At 48.2% G+C, this 21,895-nt stretch overlaps 6 protein-coding genes and 2 non-coding genes across 8 annotated transcripts; 5 read left to right on the forward strand and 3 right to left on the reverse strand.

Moving 5' to 3' along the window:
* Window positions 1-3,243: 3,243 nt before the first annotated feature.
* Window positions 3,244-4,259, reverse strand: BDW47DRAFT_116298 (fatty acid desaturase; the record flags this gene model as incomplete). Its single annotated transcript, XM_024814907.1, has 2 exons — window positions 3,244-3,599; window positions 3,656-4,259. The coding sequence occupies 2 exons, from the start codon at window positions 4,257-4,259 to the stop codon at window positions 3,244-3,246; spliced, it is 960 nt and encodes a 319-aa protein (XP_024673799.1).
* A 154-nt stretch (window positions 4,260-4,413) lies between these two features.
* Window positions 4,414-6,546, reverse strand: BDW47DRAFT_130615 (flavin-containing monooxygenase; the record flags this gene model as incomplete). The annotated part of the gene is made up of 9 exons (XM_024817142.1): window positions 4,414-4,626; window positions 4,697-4,844; window positions 4,926-5,128; window positions 5,192-5,329; window positions 5,378-5,424; window positions 5,500-5,716; window positions 5,769-5,833; window positions 5,911-6,318; window positions 6,381-6,546. 9 exons carry the CDS (start codon window positions 6,544-6,546, stop codon window positions 4,414-4,416), a joined length of 1,605 nt encoding a protein of 534 aa, XP_024673800.1.
* Window positions 6,547-8,665: 2,119 nt separating this feature from the next.
* Window positions 8,666-9,238, reverse strand: BDW47DRAFT_102412 (uncharacterized protein). Its single transcript, XM_024811866.1, has 2 exons — window positions 8,951-9,238; window positions 8,666-8,894 (listed from the first exon to the last, which is right to left on the reverse strand). The coding sequence occupies exons 1-2, from the start codon at window positions 9,183-9,185 to the stop codon at window positions 8,788-8,790; spliced, it is 342 nt and encodes a 113-aa protein (XP_024673801.1). The 5' UTR covers window positions 9,186-9,238; the 3' UTR covers window positions 8,666-8,787.
* Window positions 9,239-10,156: 918 nt separating this feature from the next.
* BDW47DRAFT_t50 lies at window positions 10,157-10,246 on the forward strand. Its single transcript has one exon. It is a non-coding gene; the product is annotated as a tRNA-Pro (tRNA).
* Window positions 10,247-10,271: 25 nt separating this feature from the next.
* Window positions 10,272-10,343, forward strand: BDW47DRAFT_t51. The gene has a single exon. It is a non-coding gene; the product is annotated as a tRNA-Arg (tRNA).
* Window positions 10,344-11,899: 1,556 nt separating this feature from the next.
* On the forward strand, window positions 11,900-14,536 carry BDW47DRAFT_130616 (uncharacterized protein; the record flags this gene model as incomplete). The annotated part of the gene is made up of 1 exon (XM_024817143.1): window positions 11,900-14,536. The coding sequence occupies exon 1, from the start codon at window positions 11,918-11,920 to the stop codon at window positions 14,534-14,536; it is 2,619 nt and encodes an 872-aa protein (XP_024673802.1). The 5' UTR covers window positions 11,900-11,917.
* Window positions 14,537-16,334: 1,798 nt separating this feature from the next.
* On the forward strand, window positions 16,335-17,699 carry BDW47DRAFT_124120 (glycoside hydrolase family 43 protein; the record flags this gene model as incomplete). Its single annotated transcript, XM_024816191.1, has 1 exon — window positions 16,335-17,699. One exon carries the CDS (start codon window positions 16,335-16,337, stop codon window positions 17,697-17,699), a length of 1,365 nt encoding a protein of 454 aa, XP_024673803.1.
* A 913-nt stretch (window positions 17,700-18,612) lies between these two features.
* On the forward strand, window positions 18,613-19,916 carry BDW47DRAFT_130618 (TauD/TfdA dioxygenase family protein; the record flags this gene model as incomplete). The annotated part of the gene is made up of 4 exons (XM_024817144.1): window positions 18,613-18,741; window positions 18,801-19,533; window positions 19,592-19,725; window positions 19,782-19,916. The coding sequence occupies 4 exons, from the start codon at window positions 18,613-18,615 to the stop codon at window positions 19,914-19,916; spliced, it is 1,131 nt and encodes a 376-aa protein (XP_024673804.1).
* Between the last annotated feature and the right edge of the window lie 1,979 nt (window positions 19,917-21,895).

The following is a 21,895-nucleotide window of genomic DNA, read 5'->3' on the forward strand; positions in this document are numbered from 1 at the left end:
CTCGGGAAAATGGCTTCGACGGGAGCCGGGTCACTCGTCGAGTGGTGATTTCCTCCTTTCAATTTTTGTAACTAAATTAGCAGAATGATATTGGAAGTTGGAAAGTCAATGGGACATACTGACTACATATGCAACGGAGTGCAGGTAGAATATCTTATCACAATTCTATAAGTCATATCCGCAAGTATAGAAATCTAACAATAAGCCATGAAGTGCAGACTTTGCAGCAACTGAAAACAAACCAAGTTCGAAGCACTTCCTGTGATGATCCCCACGAACATAAACAAGATTATAGTTTAGACCCGTATGAATGGCAACCCAACAGGCCACAAGGTCTCCTACAGAGAGTTTCGCAGGTGAACCCACCCCGCGAAGACAATCACACCCACATTCGCAGCAATCTGTATTTTCTCCAAGGGAATACCCCCTATAGCGATAATCGGTAGGATGAGCACCACCCATGCCACCGCTATCGACGCCATATGCTCGTATAAGCGCAGCAATCCGTGGGACCCAAGTGCGAACCGTTCCGCCAGAAGATGCCGGAGAAGCGCAACTTGGTACCCCCTCTGTTGAGAGGGTTGGAGGTGACCGTATACAAACCTATCCATAAATGTGGGGTTGGGGGTCTTCCGTAGCCATCGTACCAAAACCTGTCGAACTCGAGTCTTCCAGTCTAGACCTGCGTTGATGGTGGCAGTGTAACCCGGCTTCGTGGAGGTAGCTATCTCTTGAAGCTGTGTAGAATTAGAGGCCCATAGACGTTGCGATTGCTGATCAGCTGGTACTGGGAAATGGCTGAGCTCGGTATCCATGCCTACACTGGCATCTTCGTACCGCATGATACTGGTGTAGAAGCTTGGACCCTGAACGCGCACTGTGACTGTCGTTGTGTCACCCGGCTCTGGTAACTCACGACTAACTCCGCGCGAATGGAATGTCTCAGACACTAGCCAATGCGACTTTGATGGATGGTATAGGACAGTCAGAGGGCATGGATATTGAGCCACAGTGTGGGCGAGAAAGAGACGAAAGAACGGCTCCAGAGACCTAGGTGCTTCAAAGGTTAGTCTTTTTTTTTTTTTGTTTTGCTTGATGAGCACCCACCGCTCAATGCTCGTTTCCTCCCGTGGGATACTAGTATTCTTCACTTCAGGCTTTCTGAGATATGCGAGGTTCCCCCGCAATCGAACTCGAAGTGCTTCGTATATAATCCGCTGCTTGGAAAGAGCACCTATATAGCCCCAGCCGCAAATGAAACGAATCAAACTCCACGGCGATGCAGACAACGGATCCAAGGGGTTGCCCCAGGAATACAGACGACTGATAATTTTTGGACGGCCATCGGGGGCATACAGGGTGGTGTTGGTATGCAGAGGGCCTTTTGTCCCAGAGTGCGGATTACAAGGGTCACTGCAAGTTGTTGTAAAGTATCCTTCAACTTTCTCAAAAGGGGAGAGAAAAAAGTCCTTGTCCCAGTTGCTCTTGTACATTTTGTACTTTGAGATTGAGGGTGCGAATTTCGCATTCGACGGCCCCTCTGTGTGATTAAACGCGGTGATCTTATGCGCCTCATTCGTGGCGCTTCCGCCTTCCAGTCTCATGAAGATAGCTTTACGTTCGCCGAATGAATTGTTGACTTCCATCACCATGGCGTCCAGTTCTCGCGTGGGAGAATAGAGCAACCACCAGGACACCGCATTGCGAGTAAACCAAAGGAATTTGGGAATGCTGATCATGTAGGCGTATGGCCATTGCTCGGGGTCTTCACCCTACGCCTTGTTAGTAGACTTTTTAGAGGCATCGATGGGGCACGTAAACCTACCCGAGACCGTAGATAGCGATGCAACTTGCCCTCTAACCCTTGCGGATGGTTTCCAGGCTCCAAGTAGTACCTCTGGTCTATCTTGAACCAGCACTTAGTAGACTGAGTTGGTTTGTTGGCATCATCTGGTGCAGGTTGCGCCGTGTCGATCGATAGAACAGAGCCCACTCGGCCGCGAAGGCCGATTGGAACACCGACAAGAAAATAATTGTAGGTATAATTATATCGCTCTGGAAACATACGGGAGTGGGACAATTTTGTAGGAAAGAGCAACGGTTTACCCAGCCATTCATTTCTCTGCAGTGCGCCTGGGTCGCTCGCAGGCAACCACTTCCTGCGAAAGAAAGCTGTCTGGAGCAGCCAGAAAAGCGCTGTGCCAATAATCGTCGTTATCCCAACAGTGATGGTAATCGGTACAACGACCGTCCATTGTGTTTGTGGTGATTGATTGACCAAAGTGGCAATCGCAAGATAGGAATACCATTTCAGGCCGGCGTTTCGATCAGCTCGGGGCAAGAGTATAAAGGTCAGGATGACACACAGACTCGTCACTGCTGTGATATCGACTTGTGGAAGCATAATGTGATTCGACAAAGTTTCCTTTCCCAAGTGTATCATTGTCCGTTTGGATGTCTGACACGCAGAAACAATTAGCTTCTTATAGAGCCTGAAGCGCTCAAGTGGCAAGGAAGCCTCCATGACTGATGTAATAGCACATGTGCCAGCTACCGTATCAAGGATCAGATTCAAGATTGTATTCGTTGCAGGTGTCCTGTGATGGTGCCCAGTCATGATCATCATGCACATCCTTGTTTTACATACCGACTGATGACCTTGCTTGGAGGACTGGAAATTCCACATGCTAACTTTGACTTTCGATCCCTTGGCCCATGACGTGTTAGTCTTTGTACATCAGAGCTGATTAGGGATGATGTAAGGTGTGGTCTACATGGATTGTATACACATCACTGGAGGAAACTTGCCAATATCACAGGTCGGACATAACTCCATTGAGCAATTTACTACCATCCCTGCGACCCCTGCAAAGATATCTCGGAGCTCAAATGTCGAGATAATTAGAAATACCGTCTTGTAAACTTTTTGGTAAGACGTGTGCTGTCGCAATATAAGATAGTGCATAAAAGGGTACCCACGGAGCTCAGAAATGTCTGGATATCTTTTGTAGCCGAGTGATGATCTTTGCCACATATGCTATGTATGAGAGATATTGGAAAGTTTTTTACGGGACAGTCAAATCAATTTTATATAGAAATCTATGAACATCAAATTGCGCTTCCAATCTTATCATACTTAACAGAGCAATCTCAACGCTTTCGTTTGAATAAATCACCAATATCGAGGTCGTAGGCCGTGGAGGGTTGATGCCCCTGGCATCTTCGATCCGTCCTTTGCACGCATTACATTTTGTCCTTGTGCCAATGAAAAACACCCGAGCTTTCAGGAGAGAAAGCTACAAAGGTGCACTTCTGAAATGTCTTGAACAGCGAGAGTAGAAAGCTTTCTCTTTTCTCCTCCCGATATCTATGGCCAAGCAGCGGTCGTATGGCCATAGTCGCTTCTTCCGCTTTATAAAACGGAATTCTGGGGAAAAGGTGGTGGACGACATGGTAATCAATAATGTCGTGAAAGAAATGCCGGCCAATAAACCCGTAACTGCGGTCTACCGTGCAGAGCGCGCCTTTGGAAAATGTCCAACTCTGGTCCGCATAGTGCGGAACTGACGGGTGTGTATGATGCAAGTATGTAATGGCCACTGGTCACGAAAGGTTAATCACGAACAGAGGAAGGGAGCAGTGGACAAACACCTACCAATCCAGTGGTTTACCCAAAGATATGGCATGAAATAGAGCAATAGAATATCTCCCCTCCCAATGGTTGAACTGATATGGAATAGTGCCCACCCCGCTGCAAGCACCCCGAGATCAGATAAGAGGACGTACACCCTCTCTTTCATCGAGAATAGCCCACTCATCGGATCAAAATGGCTCTTAGTCCGATGTCTATGTTCCCCATCGTGGCGTATGCTGTCGTTCCCTGCGCTAACAGCCGCCAGGAGATACATTGGCCATCCCAGCATTTGGTGGAGAGCAAGATTGACAAGAGTTACCAGCGGCGTGTCCTCCGCGATATTTCTGACATCTTGAATCGACATGCCACGTTTTTTAGCGTATTCATTCTCGGTAAATGGGACAAACGCGGTATCCCTGCCCATATGTCCGGCGTACCGATGATGCCGTGCATGTGTAATTTTCCAAGAAAAGTACGGCACAAGGAGAATAGAATGGGTGGTCCAGCCGACCAAGTCATTGAGCCAGGGAAATAGAGAAAAGGAACCGTGGCCACATTCATGTGCGATGATCCACAAACCTGTGCCAACACAGCCTTGAAAGAATCCATACAGTACCCAGGCCATAGCACGTAACCACAGAGAGGGAAGAAGGTGGATATGCCAGGCGCAGTAGATTAAGGCACTCGCATACGCAATGTCACGACCCAGATAGGCAAAGGACACCAGGACCGATGGGTAGAAGCAAAATTCAGGAATCGAATCTTTCAGGGCTTTCAGACTAGGCTCTTTCTGGTGAGACGAATCTATTACTGGAGGCTGAAGGAGCACCTGTGAGTCTCGCCATCAAGCATGGTATCGGGGCTATAGGTGGTTGAGCACTTACCTGGTATATCCAGTCCTCTGTGATATCCGAACGGGCTGAGAGCCACATCTTTATAGAACTCCAGGGGTAGATAAACCAATTCTTCTCGGTCGTTGGATCAATATACCACTAGTTCGTTTAGTTCAAGGCCCATGCGCGGGTATAGAGTCCGGCGGGGGGGGTTGAGTTTCTAGCTTACACTTCGACAAGCATTTTCCAAGATAGTCTTTTCTAGCCCGGCTCTTAATTGTCTATTAAAATTTTCTTCGCTCGAGCGCTTCACTTCAACGGACGAGGCCTGACGTGAAAGAATTGGTTCGATGAGTCGGATGACTAGGTTGACATAGCTAAATCATCATTAGTATGTCCCAAAACAAAGATAAAAGAAAGAAAGAAGGAAAAAAAGAAGAAAAAGCTCGGCAACATACACCTCGGCGGTATATACTGTCGATGTATGCCCACGGCCAGAATTGGGCCCTAATAAGTAAAAGAAATTAGGAAACCCAGACATGGCGACCGTGTTGAACGCTTGCATAGCGCCAGCCCGCTTCCAATGCTCCTTTCGACTGTACCCGCGTCGACCATGTAGGTCGACGTCATGCTGTGTTGGGGAGAAACCAGTGGCTAACACCTAGAATCACAAAAAAATCCATCTATTAGATAGTAGAACTGGAATTGAGAAGGGTGTGCCCACAATGACGTCTGCTGGATAAACCTTCCCAGACTTGGTCAATGCGGATTGTTCTAGTAAAGAAACAATAGGGTCATCGACCACATGAACATTGGCTCTATGCAAAGTAGCCACATATCCATCGTTATCAAAGACCCTGCGCTACATGGGTTTTAGCGGTATCGGCATCAGGGTTGCGACACAACTTACCTTGCACCCAAGCTCGTAGTTAGGAAATAATAGAGACCAGTATTCTTCTATGGGAGCGTACAATGGTCAAACCCTCGTGGGGAACTTGTAAGAACAGCTTGGGTACCAGGATAGTGACTTACCTGGTGCACATTCTCTAATATAACGACGACATTCTGTCGACGCACGGTTCCTCATCTTGGAGCCGAGCCAAGTACGGCCGAACTGGAGGACAGAAGACTCAAGATAAAGAAACACGAGGGCTCTAAAGAGCTTGAGAACCCCTGGTATACCATGGAAAGCATTCCTCCAGTATTTACTAATCGGGGAATTCTGGCTGGGCACGTAGTACTGCGGAGTCTATCTTGTCTATCAGCGATTTGATATTGCATGTTAAACTTGGTGAACAGACCCGGATGAACTGGGTGACCGACTTGGCTTTCTCCGCAATTGTTGGGACCAATTGAGTTGACGATGCTATAAATCCAGTCAGCAAAAAGTAGGTCCAACATGCAGTGTCGTGAGCAAATGATGATAGGAGGGTGAGATGATACAGCCATTCCCAATGACCACCACATTTCTCTGCTCAATTGAGATATCGGGGTCCCACTCCGCAGTATGCACGATATCCCCCTTGAATCTGTCATGGCCGAGCAGAGACAACCGATTTGGATTTGACAATCCTCCGACTGCGGAAATCAATATCTCGCATTGATGGGTAAACACCCGGCCAGTTGACGTCTCTCTCAGCGAAAGAGACCAACGGCAGCTATCGTCCTGCCAATCTGCTCCGACCCACTCGGTACTTCCAACAAAATGCTCGGTCACGTTGAACTTATCTGCCACGTCATTGATGTACTCCAAAATTTCTTGCTGCTTAGGAAAAAATCGTGAGAAGTGCGGATTGGGGGCAAATGATAAACTATAGAAAGCGGCCGGGATGTCGACTCCGCAGCCAGGGTCTTCCTCTTCGTCAGTCATCGGAGGGTAGATACTCTAGTCGAATATTTTCGTGCTGTCTTACATCTGTTGGCATACCATGTACCTCCTAGTTCAGGGGCCCGATCATAAATCACAAAATCATGGAAGTCCAGCTGTTGTTTGAGCTGGCACGCCATGGCCAGGCCCGAAAACCCCGCGCCTATAATGACCACCGGGGTGTGGGCCGAGTCATTCTGTCGTGGAGCCATAGCGAGTATGTGGGCAAGACGCTCGAAGTTGGTTCCTCTTGATGGGATTACTTGGGAAGTCTCAGACAGATGTATAATAAAGTTATGTTTATATTGCCCCTGCCATAATCACATGCAGCTGCCTGATATTGAGGATAACCAGCTAATACCGACCAACCTCTCCTCACATCCCACCTATTGGTTGTGTCTGAACATTGTGATGTCAATGTGCAGTTGGCATAATTGTCTATAACAGTAAGGGACATTGATCCCAATACAAGTCTGGACGTCCCAATCGGTAAAGTCCGAGATCGACTCGATTGGTAAAGTCCGAGGTCAGGATGACTTCATGGGTCTCATTCTCCGGTAATGTTACGAGAGCGTCAGTCGGCATAAGTATTATGTGCTCCAGGTCACTGTCAAAGTCTTCAAATTCGCTACAGTGGGTGGCATAACCAGTCCCGCGAAGCATGGTTACCCCAAATAACTTTATAAACAAATAACGCACAATGCTCTAATCCGCTGAATTTTCTAGAAGATTCCACTATGTCAATGTTAGTTACAACTATCACACTACTATAGTATTTTGATAATTCTATATACTCCGGTTGACCCTGTTAATTTTAGTATGGTGGGTACTGCAGGGATCATGATCCTTGTCAGTACCCACCATACTAAAATTAACAGGGTCAACCGGAGTATGCCTAATTAGGAATATCCAAAATAGCTAACAACCGGTTCAAGCATACAACTCATCATTCTAAATCCTGTTCGTCCATCTTGACAATTGTATCCTTGTATATTGAAAGCAATGACTCCATGTAGCACTCTTTTATAAGGGGCAACCGTGTGACTCAGCCATAATCGTCTCAGTTTACTTGTTGGTTGGACAAACTTTTCGGGAAGAGGCTCTGATATTTTAATGGTGGAATGATACGTGGTGCAATGCAAGGGTGAAATTTCCAGGTTTCCTGCAGCTACAGGCGTTACTTACCATGTAAAACACACGTGTGGAAAACGTCACTCTGTATAAGCCACTGAAGAAATCTGATATACCTGTTGAGCAAGGCAGCTTGCCTCACAGATACAGACTATGACGCACATCTGGAATAATAATTAGAGAAGGTAGGGCAAGCTAGGGCCATAAAAATAGTCACTCACGGGATATGAGGGATCCTCAAATGTGGAAGTATCAAAGCATGTACGATACACATATCTTAGCGATTATTGATCGTATTTTACTTCTGTGGATGAAGGCTGTCCATATAATCAATAGCACCAGATAAGATAGAAAACACGATACGTGATCTTCTACTGAGAGCAATAGAACCTCTTTTATCACGACCTAAATAGCTCGATCATAGCCCAAGATATAAACACTGACTTTACAAGTTGGTTGTTGATATGCTAATAGCAAATCCCTCTCTGCTCTATGACTTGCACAAGTGACTTGGCTCCAGTATATTATAATGTCACATAGGCTCTTTCTTCCTAGTATTATTGGTAGCTTTTCTACCGGTCACGCTTCCATAGGTACACAGCCATGGTTCTAATTGCAGGGTAGCCCAGGAGTGTACATAGTCAAAATTCTTCACAACCCTTGCTTTAATGCAACGGGACTGTTGAGGAAACACTGATGAATCATGTGGAATTTGCTTGGGGCTTTTTGATTAGTTTACCTTGTCTATATCATACATACGGCCTATCATATGCGGATAAAAAACCCTTGCTTATACTTGTTCTCAGCCACTTCAGCAAAATACTGAATCGGAATTCGGAATTTGGTCGGTATTGATTTGACTTAAATCCCCACATTTGCTCTAGGATTTCACATCAATCAAAAACTTGACAACTTTCGTCATGAAAGGTTCTACGGCTACTCAGTAATCAGAATATCCTTTCGCTTAATTGGAATATGTATTAGTTACTACGCGGACAGCAAGATACTCAGATAGATCAAACACAACACAAAATACTATCCAAGTATATCCACACTAATGCTTAGACATGGAATATGAAAGAGGCCAACTCGCCTTAGATCTTGTGATTTTTGACCCGCTATAATACCCCTATCGCTCAAATCCAAGGACTGGGCTCCTTTTTCACAGTAATACAACAAAATTGTATGTAGTATCACCCAGGAGACCAAGCCTGCAATCCAGCACTTCAACACAACCGATTTCCCTCCCTTCAAAGTCCGACACATATCGGTCTCGAGCATCCCAAGTCGGATGGGTGAGCCCCGCTACCATTAATGATAACTTAGTCGCACTTAAACTGAACCGAGTTCTTTTCCTTCAAGTTCCAGCAGCCCAAGGCATCAAGGACCCGAGAACCGGTTCGGCAGCTTGAGTCGTCATAAGAAACCACTATCACGTACACTGTCAGTAGGACTCATTTGGTAAAGGTATAAATAGATACTTACGGTGGCAACTACCACGGAGATCAAGGATTTCGACTCCTCGACTGGTTTCAGCCAGGTCCAAGCAGGCGCCGTCGCTGTAGTCGCGCGTGGGACCACCCTTGTCGTTGCAGCTGGTCGTCTCGTGCCACTTCAGCTGAACGTCCAGGCCTCGAGGCTCGTGGGGCTGAGCAATGGCTCCGGAAACATAGAGGGACAGCACTCCAACGGCGGTCATAGAGAGGGTGTTGAACATCATTTTGAATTTGGGTGGTACTTGAGAATAGATAGGCTGTTTGGTGTGCGGTGCAGTGACTTGATTGTTTGGAGATGGGTGTAGTTTTCAATTGCTTGAGTGTGTGGACAGAACTCGACTGGAGGAGGGCAGAAGCTCACTTATATAGGTGTAGACTGCCTATGTACTGAAAACTGATGGCAAATGTTGCTGGCAAGAGGCAGAACGCCTGACATGTGCTACGGTTATGGACCATATTGATGAGCAAACACGTTCTCCAGATGCTAAAACTATAAAACTGCAGGATTTAGTCACATGGGAACGCCTAACATGGGACCCCTAAGGCTTTCCAGCCCGCTACTAAGTTGGGATACTTACCTTGATACACGAGGCCTTAGATGTATCGGCGACTCCAAATAAGGTGATAAGTTGTCAAGCGGATTCTCTCTAGATAGTCCCCGTCTTGGCACTACGACCTTTTGCCTGGGATAGGAAACCAATGGTAAGATCGTAAGCCAGAAAGGATCGTACATTTATCCATGATCATCATTAGGCCAGCCGCCAAGAGCAGTTAGCGTTTGTACCTGAACTTTGAAGACTTGGCATACTTAGACTACGAATTATAGTTAGAACTTCTCTTGGAGACAAGCCGGTGTTTAGGCAAGCTGCCAAGAAAGGTTATGTATCTGAAATTAGGGTTAGAGTATTTCAGTCACTACACCACAACACAGCGTCGGCATTTGGTTAGTTTTGATGTGACTGATATCCCAACCAAGAATATGCCAAGCAGTAAATCAATTAGGACCTTCTATCATCAGGCCAGCTGCCGATAGTGAACAGTCTTTGGGCCTGAATTCAGATACGAATTTCGCATGTATGTACTATTAATACTGTATTTAGCCAAGCCACCAAGAAAAAACCTTAATTGGAATTGGGTCAGGAACACCACACAACATTTATAGACCCATACATCTTTCCACTTCAACATCTTCACAGCCCGGGTGGTCTAGTGGTATGATTCTCGCTTAGGGATTAAACCCAAGCATATCTGCGAGAGGTCCCGCGTTCGATCCGCGGCTCGGGCCGTTGATACATATTCTTTCAAACACAGGCCGGCTGGCCCAATGGCAAGGCGCTTGACTACGAATCAAGAGATTGCAGGTTCGACCCCTGCGTCGGTCAATTCTTTTTGCAGTTGTTGGCTTAGGTGGCAACTTGCTTTTTTTGACCCCATATCGTACGTATCTCATAAATCGTTGTAATTGTCATACCGTGCCTACTAATTCCTCGGTGGAATTTTAGAAGAGCAGACACAAGAAGGCCCATTTCTTGAAGATCCCATGCCGTCATGGCTTTGAGTCACCATGTTTGCTGTGTGCCCCGGAGCGACACAACTGAACACACAGTACTTACGTTTTGTTGTGCAGGTGCGCTCTGTAGCCTCGTATCTAGTATTCAAGGCGCTATTATGTAGAGCGTCTGTGGGAAGCCAGGCATGGTGGTCTTTTCGCTCGGTGGTGGTCGAGTATCTGAGAGTCAAAGTATAACATACATGTAAACTTAGTCGATAAGAGAAAAGAAAGTGTAGATTTGTTAAATAAATACGGAGAATCAAACATTATTTTTCGAATGTCCAGGAGAGAGCCCCGTTATAAAAATTTCTAGTGGGGGTTATCATAAGTGTGCATCTGACCGTGGCATGTGTATCATGGACCATACCTTCCTTGGCAAGCAAAGGATAAAGTCTAAAGTGTGGGGCGCGTTCCTGTGGGCCCCCTAAAGATGTTGAACTTGAGGTTCTGAACCAAGTGACACAGGGGCATTATCATGACTAGGGTCTTCGGCATTGTCAACCATTATGCGTTTGGCTCCCATGGCACAGGACAACAGTATAACTTGGATTTCCTTCAGACCAGAGTCAATCACGGAAGATAGCGGTAAGAGATGGAATAGTAAGGTAGGCCAGCCTGATGGATCTGCATGACACATGATTCTATCTACGTCCAACTCATTGAGAAAGGAGGTCAAATAGGCTGCGAGGCTGCAAACTCGGCGAGTCAATGGACATGTACTCCATTTAAAATGACGATCCTGGGGGCTCGCGAGGGCCAAATCGATGACACTTGTCTAGGCTGCGAGCACACCAACAGACTAGTGCCGTCTGTCACCTCGTAACCATGACGCTAAACTCCGCTTCAGGGTCTTGAACGTGCAGGTCCTTCAGTCGGGACCCGCCACCCCACTATTAACTTGTACTTGCTACCCAAAGCTTAATATGGGTTCTCAATTATTCCTTCGACAGGGGTCAGCCCAACGAGAGAGTTTACGGGAAGAAAATTCGTCATCATGCCCTCTGTCAGTAATCCGTTAACTTCCTTGTCTGAGTTGCAGTAAATGCAAAACCTGAATACTCAAAAGCGACGAGGCTGACCGAGCTAAGCCGGCTAGCTTCAAACAATTAGCAGGGACGAGGCTGAGCTGAAAAATCAACTAGCGCGATCAACACCAACCATTGGACTCATTGGCTTGTACAATATAAGACTGCGAACTAAAACACAACACGAGAAGCGCACAGACCGCTGCGGGTGATTAGGGAGTTAGCGTGATGGGCTGACATACAGTTTGTTCGTTTAGACAAGATAAAGGGGGGGGGGGTTATAATCCTCCGGCCCCCACGGGGATTTTGCAATATGAGGAGCATAAGTTTCCTTTGAGCAGAACGCATCTGACCCCAGTGACCCTGCTGTCGATTCGATATGGGAGCTGATACATTCTCCCCCATCTTCTCCGGAGCCTCGGAGGAGCCAGAGGTTCGCCGGGAGCGGGACATTCATCACCGCGTTCACCACCAATATAACGGGACTCGAGGTGTGGTGGGCTGGTTGAGCCACTATCGGTATCGAAAACCCCTAGCGACGGATGAGGCGATTGACCTGCGCATTAGAGAGTTGAGCCGCGTTGAAGAAGGCATCACGCCGGACTTCCGTGGGGAATTTCGCAAGCTCGACGGCGAGCTGATCGAAAAGGAGTTGGACCTCGATGTCTACTACAGCACCACCCGCAAGAGGCCGCGACGGCTCCTAGTCCAGGTGACCGAGGAGACCTTGCGGAAGTACCCGACCCGCCATTGGCGCTATCGCAAGGTCAAAGGCCGGGTCCCTATCGTGATGCGACTGACAGAGCTATGTCTAAACCCCCTGTTCGAGCTCGCGCCACCGAAGGAGCGTCACCTAGCAAAACGAATCGCGGGGTGGGCTGTGTCGCCCATCTGTACAATCTTCCTGGGGTTTGTGATCCAGCTTATGATGGCCTCAGAGCTGATGCTGGCTCCGTGGTCGGATAATGAGGAGCCTGACTCGGGCGATTATGAGGACATCGAGCACTATCACTGGGAATGGCCCAAACACGCTACCAATATCCTGGACCAGCGGCCCGTCGCGCCGGATCTGCAGAAAGAGGATCGGGAGTTCGAAGTTGCTATGCTTAGGTTCCCCCGTCGTCTGATGGTGTGCGATAGCGAAACAAAGGACTGGGCCGTACAAAAGGCCGTAGACCTCCGCAAACCCTCGACCGGCGCATTGCCGCGGTACATCTTCATGAGCTACTCGCCGAGCTGCTTTCCCAATGTCCCAAACATCAAGGAATACATCAACGAAGCAGGCAAGGCCATGATCGCGCACGAGAATCTCTCGCGGGGTGAGGGTGAACAGATCGAGGCGTTCTGGACGGATAGAAGCTGCATTCCCTGCGAGCAACCCAAGCACGAGTATACCGAGGACGTTAACTCTATCTGCGACGCTGTCCGACACGCGGAGCGCGTCTACATCGTTCTCCCCGAGGACACAATTGAAGCCAAACAGCGTTGGGGAAACCGAGTCTGGACGCTCCCGGAGGCATTGTTGGCCGCTGACAAGATGCGGTACTGCGTCCCCGGCTGCGATGCTGACTTTATCTGTCCCGAGTCCCACCTCACTCTGCTGCAGGTGTATGAGACCTTTTGGGAACGACAAGAGTCCGAAAATGCCGTGGCCAACAGCGAAATCGGTCTCCTGGTCGAACATTTCAGCGGCACCCTCTCGCTCAGCAACATCCAGCTGTTCGCCTACGCCACCCAAGCCATCTCGCGCCGCGAGGTCTCCCTGCAATTTGACAAGCCAACCCAAACCAAGGCCCTCACGCGGGTCGATGTCGCTCTCGCCACTATGGGACTCCTCGCCTATCGCATTCCCACCGATCCCAACGATAACAACTTCCAAGCCATGGCGCGTCTGTCCTTGGCCAACGACAGCGACCAGCTCCTCGAGCGCCTGGTCTGTCTCCTACCCAACCCGGCCTCTCGTACCGCTCCCTATGCCCGAGCTCACCCTGACCAAGTGCGCGCCCTGAATAAGGACTGCCCCGTCGCGTGCAGCGAGGAACTCCTCAACATGGCGACCGAAGACCAATTCGGTAGTCGCCTCTGGGACATTACGCCGACCTGTAAGCTCGTCGGCGTCGGCGACGATCCACACATCCCCACGGTCATCCTCGACGAATGCCGCGCAACGCGCATCCGCTGGAAACGCTTCCCGCAAATGAGATACAGCAGCCAGATCAAAACCATCCGCGGCGTCCTCGCCACGAAGGTCGTCCTTTGGGGCTGCTTCTGGCTGCACCAGGCTCTAGCCGCCTTCTGGATTGCTATCCCCCTATCAATCGCACTCTTCCACGAGGAGCTCGGACAAGCGTTGCGAGATATCCCCCAGGACTACAGGCAAGTAGTGAAATATACCATACAAGCGCTTGGCTCGCCATTCATCACTTTTTACCTCGTCGGCATCGCCATCTATGTCGGCATCGCATGGGTCCTCTCTCTCTTTGCCCCGGCCGCAATCAACCATATCTCGAGATCGAGTGATCCAGGCCTTAAGGGCCAACTCGTCGGGTTTGAAGGGACCATGGACCTACGTCACCTGGAGCGCCTGATCTTCGGGAACGTGCAGGATCGTCTGATCTACACGCCTTCCTGCACGCCCCTGACGCGCGACTTTCGCGATCCCAAGTTCCGGGAGGCGAAGGAATTAGATTTCGCGGCCATGGAGGCGCTCCTGCGGCCAGGGGAGCGGTTGTTCTCGATTGTGGATATGGGCACGCTTTCCGTGACGATCATCGCGGCCGAGCGTCCGCCGACCGTGGCGTTGATCTGTGGTCGAGATGCGGGCATGCTGCGGGCGTTGCTGTGTAGTTGGCGGTTTGAGGATAATTGTCTGTATAAGGAGACTGTGATGCGGATGAGGAGCTCGATGTACGATCGCACCACGGCCCAGGATTGGGTGAAGGTTAGCTTGGCCAGTCAGGGGGCTGCGGCGAGGGCGTATCTGGGAACCGTCTCTTGATGCCCAATGATGGGGAGGTATAAACATGGTGCGGTTTGGCGTTTTTGAATAGAGTTCACATACCCGTTATGCTGCTTGTTGATATCGAGATTAATGAAAGTAATAAATAGTCATATTATCGTATATCCCACATAGATATTTCAAGCTTTCATGGCCTTTTTCGAAGCCGCTTTATCAATAGCTTACTTCGGGGTGACAGAAGTACAGTGATGATCCCATCTGGTGGACAAGGTAAAGAGTCCATATCTCCGATCATGGAATGTGCTTTGTAGCATATTGCAGGATCCGTGAGACAATCATATCTGACTATATTGACAAAATTGTTGATTCTATAGACGACAACGACGATGGTTCATGAATAGAATGATGAAGAGACGAAGTCGGCAGATGTAGCGGTGGAAACACGTGTTTACATGGTCAGCTGACATCTGTTGCCAACTACAGTCACTGTGGTATGAGAAAGATTCAAGTCTACATACTCGATCATAGTAGATGCCATGGATCCTTTATAAATCAGGGCTTGTCGAGTGTTTCTGCGCATATTGAGCAAGTGCCTCCCACCAAACTAGGGAACAGATTGTATATCAACATCAAGTATAAGGGTCATCTCGATGGTATGGAAAAAAATTCATGAGATGACATGCCACCACCAACCGACATTCATTTCAGTCAACGAGCCATTGTATATACTGATAAGATGTGGATGGTACCGATATATACGGCCAAATATAAGTCATTTGACACTTGAAGCTTAAACAAAGCTGTGGAATCTGCCGGTTTCAAAAAAAGATTAGCATAATACTGGCATGGGAAAAGCTCTAAAAATCAGCTGTCATGTTCAGTCATCGCGTTTCGAGATTTCACAAAGAAACCATATCCCAAGATAGGAATCGATGGGCTGGTCAGTACCTCGGTATTATCATTCGTGAATCTTGGTATTAGGTGCACAACATGGCAGAATCTCCGTCATGTATCTTCTTGGTCGCCTTGGTCGCCTTGGTCGCCGATTCAACCATACATCTAGGAAAGAATCAGCCCACTGTTTCGGGCTTGTGGAGGATATTAATCTACCGATTCAACAGCCTGGCAGTAGACTCCACCTATGAACTTCGCTGAGTTGAGCCCTATTTGGCAGAGGAGCAAGGGCCAAATCCGGGCTGGAATCGTTGGCCTTGTCACGAAGGAGTTTAATGTGGAGAAGCCCGCTTTCAATACCACCAGGTCATATTTTCCCCACGGGGCCGGAATATTTCCTAATCTGGCGATGTTGAAGATCGGCAAATATGATTGTGCCAAGGAAGGTCGAGACAGTACCACCAGGCCCTTGTCAAGAAATGATCAACATAGTACAGCACCGTCAACAGTCGGATTTGCACGGCAAATCTTGTCATTGGCAGCAAGGCAGCAATGCTGTCTCGTTATATAGAAAGAATCATGATCGTATAACTACAACTATCATGCTTGCAGCTGTCTCATTCTTCGGTGTCAAAGGTATTGAACCCAGTCCGTAGATCCCTGTCAATACCCTAGATATCTCCGTGTTTCACCCCGGACAAACCTGGCCGCCTGTATAGTAATAGCTCGCATTTTTCCGATACGAATGGGTAAATAGTCTTAGTCGGTTAAATTCGGTGCGTTTGATTATACTGTGCTCGTCGTTCAAGTATATAAATCGTCTAAAGACCCATACTGGCAAATATTGAATCACATATGGGTCGCTTCAGCGCAACAGTGGCCATCAACAATCATACTTTGAGCTACCCCTACATAAACTAATTAGAAAATACTAAAGAGCACAATGCCCTCCTCAAAGAGCTGGCTCAAAGCCGCCTGGCTGCTGTCCGTGGGCCAATTTCTCACCAGCCCTCACTTCGCCAAAGCCGACAACCCCATCGTACAGACATTCTACACCTCAGACCCAGCGCCCTTCGTGTACAATGACCGGGTCTACCTCTTCACTGGCCACGACGAAGATGGTCCCAACGACAACTACAACATGCTCGATTGGCGACTCTTCTCCTCCGCCGACATGGCAAACTGGCAGTATCACGGCTCCCCGCTAAGTCTCGAAGCCTTCCCCTGGGCCAGCAAAAACGCCTGGGCAGGACAGGTTATCGAGCGCAACGACAAGTTCTACTGGTACGTCCCGGTGTCCAACGACGACTGGGCCTTCTCCATCGGCGTGGCCGTGGCCGACAATATCACGGGTCCGTACGTCGACGCGATCGGAGAGGCCCTCGTACCCGGGAGTGAGATCGACCCGACGGTCTTCATCGACGACGACGGTCAGGCCTACCTGTACTGGGGCAACCCGGGCTTGTTTTACGTCAAGCTGAACGAGGACATGATCTCCTACAGCGGGGAGGTCGTCGAGGTGGAGCTCACGGAAGAGGGCTTTGGCTCGCGTGACGACCCCGAAACCCCAACCATGTACCAGGAAGGCCCGTGGTTGTACAAGCGGGGCGATCTCTACTACATGATCTACGCGGCTAAGTGCTGCCCCGAGAACATCCAGTACTCGACGGGCCCCAGTGCCACTGGGCCGTGGACCTACGGCGGCGTCATCATGGACTCCGCAGGCACGAGTGGAACCAACCACGTCGGGATCGTGGAATACAAGGATACCCCGTACTTCTTCTACCACAATGGCGCACTTCCCGGTGGGGGCAGCTATACCCGTTCGGTCTGTCTCGAGAGCTTCGAATACAATCCCGATGGTACTTTCCCGACGCTCAAGATGACGGAAGAAGGCCCGGCGCAGGTTGGCGCACTGGATCCCTATGTCCGGCAAGAGGCGGAGACTATTGCTTGGTCGGAAGGCCTGAAGACTATCGATGGCGAGGCTGGCGTTATCTTCGTGGGGAAGATCAACGACGGCGACTTTATCAAGGTGAAGGGTGTTGCGTTTGAAAAGGGGGCGACCAAGTTTTCTGCCAGCGTCGCGTCTGAAGTCAACGGTGGCAGCATCGAACTGCACCTTGGTGCCGTGGACGGCAAAGTCATTGGTACTTGTGCTGTTGAGGTCACCGGGGGCTGGGAGAAATGGAAGACCGTGTCATGTCCTGTCGAAGTCGCTGCCGACACGACAGATGATCTTTTCTTCAAATTCATTGGCGATTCTGCTGATGATCTGTTTAACGTTGACTGGTGGCAATTTGAATAATCGTGATATCCTCTGAGTGTCGGCTATACCGCGTGATATGCGTTGCGCGTAGGATAGCGAGAGCGTCAATCATGTCTTCCATTCTCGTGTCTGTGCATCATGCTTTTCTCTAAATAGTGATGTGTATAATCTGAATAAAAGGAAGTTCGGAATGCAAGAAGACAGATTAGATCAGATGGAAGGCACCCTCTGAATATAAGCGTACACAAACTCCATATATTCCAGGATTGGTCTTTAATGGTACAACTTTAGTCCTTTTTTCTTATAGGTTTCTCATAAAAGTACTTTTTTAGTACTCACTACTAATCAGCTTGAGCAAGTGGATTCGAAAGCATTGAAGCTAAACCTAGAGTGCCTAGGTATGTATGCAGAACAATGCAGGCCAATAACCTTGGATATATGAAACCATCACAATCTCAAGTTTTGGATAATAATGCATATTGCATTAAAGAGTGTCTTAGAAGTAAACTATGAGCATAATGAATATCGTGATTCAACAACGTTGATTTCCCTCATTATCAATCATTGCGGGGTTGTCACTGGCATCATATCACGCCATACTGACATTCACCAAGCCCTATCTCAATCTCGCAATACTACCAGGTTCGTGGTTATCCCGAATGTTAGTTCGTGCCATTGCAACTAAGTCGTCTGCATTTCCCTCTGTATCATAGGACTAACAGTTCGGTATTCCCTGCATGTGCTCCAGATATGACGGGTACACGGCACGTTTCTTTCCGACAATATCAGTTGACTTGTACTCCAAGACAGTGTACGCGATCCTGTGATATGATGACACCATATAAAGGAGGGGGAAATGCATATTTAAACCAGAATATGCTCGTAGAGGACAAGAATCCGCAACTCTATCAGAAAAATCTATCACGACTTTGACATCCACAATACAAACAACATGGCACCATCTGTCGCTGAAGCCCGTGTCGAGACGGTCGTCCCCATCAAGACCAACCTTGCAGCAGCCGATGACAAGCCCAAAGTGCGAAGAGCCATCGACGAGGAAGGGGGTCAAAGCACGGCGAGTGTACGTCGTCACATACATCTCTCCATCTATAAAATCGCTAACCACATTCTTGACCACAGTATCCACACTACCTCCCAACGTGGGATTACTCCCAGAAATACCCACCTCTGGAGCCCTTCACCCACATCGATCACGGCAAAGACGCCGACCCTTCTTTCAAAGACCTCCTCCCAGAAGGGTCTACCATCCAGAAGCTCACTCCCACCATCGGCTCCGAGGTGACCGGCATCCAGCTAAGCAAGCTGACCCCAACCGCAAAGGACCAGCTTGCTCTACTCATCGCGCAGCGCAAGGTCGTCGCCTTCCGCAACCAAGACCTCGCCGACCTGCCCATTCAAGATGCCCTCGATTTCGGCGTCTACTTCGGCCCCCACCACATCCACCCCGTCAGCGGGGCCCCCGAGGGCTATCCCGAAATCCAGCTCGTTCACCGGACAGGCAACGTCTGGGAGACGGACGAGTATATCTCGTCGAAGAACAGCAGCGTCTCGTGGCACTCGGACGTGACCTACGAGAAGCAACCGCCCGGGACCACGTTCCTGTACCTGCTCGACGGGCCCGAAGTAGGCGGTGATACCTTGTTCGCTGACCAAGTGGAGGCCTACCGACGCCTGTCGCCCGCCCTCCAGGAGCGACTTCACGGGCTGAAGGCTGTGCACTCAGGCGTTGAACAGGCAGAGTTCAGCCGCCAGCGTGGAGGCCATGTGCGGCGCGAACCGATCGAAACTGAACATCCGGTTGTTCGGACGCACCCTGTGACTGGCGAGAAGGCGCTTTTCGTCAACTCTGGCTGTAATCTTCTCCCAGAATTCCTATACCATTGCCCCTGCTAACACTACCTTTTATGAAGTCACCCGCAGAATTGTCGGGCTAAAGCGTGAGGAGAGCGATGCGCTGCTATCCTTCTTGCTAGCCCATATCAGTCGGGGCATCGACTATCAAGCGCGAATCAAATGGGCGCCGAAGACAGTCGTTGTTTGGGATGTAAGCTCTTTTACTGAGCAAGCGTGCGTTCGTGGTTAGGGCTAATCGGTATACAGAATCGGGTCACGGCACACTCTGCGACGCTGGACTGGACTACCGGCGAGCGTCGTCATTTGGGGCGTATCACTCCGCAAGCGGAGCGCCCGTACGAGACACCTTATGTTCCTGAGGATAGAAAACGCCAGGCGTAAGTCTATACTGGTGGTGGAACAGTTTGTTTGTATCATCTTTTGATATAACTCATTTCTCGTGCATTGACTTTTTGAATTTGATAACATTCCTAACCATTGCGGGGTTTATATATATTTTGAGATTACATTATATTCATTTGAAATGCTTTTCTCGACATTCTATCATATGAGCCACCTTTCCTTCGAAAACATAAAAATAATTAACACCCGGTTTATCCTTGAAATTGTTGAATAAAAGTCCCAAACCGATAGAATTTGGAACGAACTAAATTATTCTGGCACTGGTGAATACAGTAGTGAAGAGAGGGTTACCTACTTGAACTGGTGTATTTTGGAATTTATTTTTCCAGATAACAAACATGTTCTTATAGAAACAAGTACATACGACCATAGGGTGTGGAGAACAGGGCTTCCCGTCCGCTCAGCCGTACTTAAGCCACACGCCGGCCGGTTAGTAGTATGGTGGGTGACCACATGCGAATCCCGGCTGTTGTATGTTTTCTTTCTTTTTTTCATGTTTTCATGTTTTCATTTTTTCATTTTTTCATTTTCTCAATAGGGTCGCTCAAAGTGTTGAATATGATAAGAAAGCTCCACAGCCGGTGAGTGTGGAAGAATCATGAACTTGGGCGGCCAAGCAGTCTGGCAAGAATCATTGAACATGCATTGGTAAACCTCGATCTTAGTATTTGTATATAATGTTGGAGCAAGCTTTTATCTGCGAAACAATATACCATCTACCAGGTAAACACTTTCCAGATGTGATAGTGGGTATGCAGTTAGTAGGAACAATGTAGTTAGGAAGCAATATATTGATATAAATTCGTAAGTAGGTACCCTTAGAAATTCTGGCAATCATAGATATTCTTTCGCAATGAGTATTGAGAATAGTAGCTGGTCTGAAAGGTGGGTTGTTCTGGATGAGACAGTGATGGATCGCAGTTACTACTTGGGTAGATGCCTCGAAGTTTTCAGAGAGAATTTGGATACTAATAAAACCAGTGATTGTCTATATTGGAGCGTCCTCAGATTTTGACCTGATATGCTGTTTTATCTATGTATTATGGTCAATATCTGCAAGGCAACCATGTGAGCTGGAAAATGATCCACTGTAGTCGATTAACATTCCATGTGGCATCTTACATATCTCTATATCCAGACCAAGAATCACTTCTCACTGCTACTTTAGTCAGATCAGACCCTCTGGCAGATAATAATTTGAGACATGCACCTTTCACCACTATTGTGAAAAAAGTGAGTGCGGTCTATGCATGTCAAGAGAAGGGAACAGTTCAATTATCTTACTAGAATATGAGCTTATAGCTTTTGTTTCAGGTGGGGAGCTGAAACTAGAGCGTGAGATCTGGAACTGCTGTGGTTGTCAGCTTCGACTAAGACTGGGGGCAGGGAAGGGATAGCCCATATAACTAGTAAGACAAATCTCCCTAGCTCACCTTTTCTTTAGGTATTTAACACATGAAAAACTAGTAGACTGAATCCCATAATCAGCTGATTCTTTTAAATGACAATAATCTTGCCAATTTCTGCAATCAACCATAACATCAGGTTATCATCACTAACCCTAGACTAAAGCTGTTGCATTTTTAAAATCCTCACTCCTCACCACTCTCATACCCTTCTTTGCAGATGACAGTGCGAACACCACTTTGGCGGCCGAAGGAGTTTTTCTTCAATCGCAATGACAAGTCTGCACGCATAACAGTTGTGTGTAAAGGCAAATGCTTCTGCATACAGCTAGCACCTGCCAACTTCTGTCAATCTCCGATCTCTTTAAAAACTTATCTGCCTTGTTGGATTTAGTTTGCAATGACGAGGACTATGACCTTGCAGACAAGGCTGAACACGACCTTCATGACTGGGTTCTATGTTCTTTCTATCCAGTTTTTGTGTCTCTGAACGGAATGAAATTTTATCCAAACGTCCGACGAACTTATTTCTTAATCACGATGCCCAAAGGG

The sequence above is a fragment of the Aspergillus candidus genome, assembly GCF_002847045.1.
Source record: "Aspergillus candidus strain CBS 102.13 unplaced genomic scaffold BDW47scaffold_11, whole genome shotgun sequence".
NCBI lineage: Eukaryota > Fungi > Ascomycota > Eurotiomycetes > Eurotiales > Aspergillaceae > Aspergillus > Aspergillus candidus.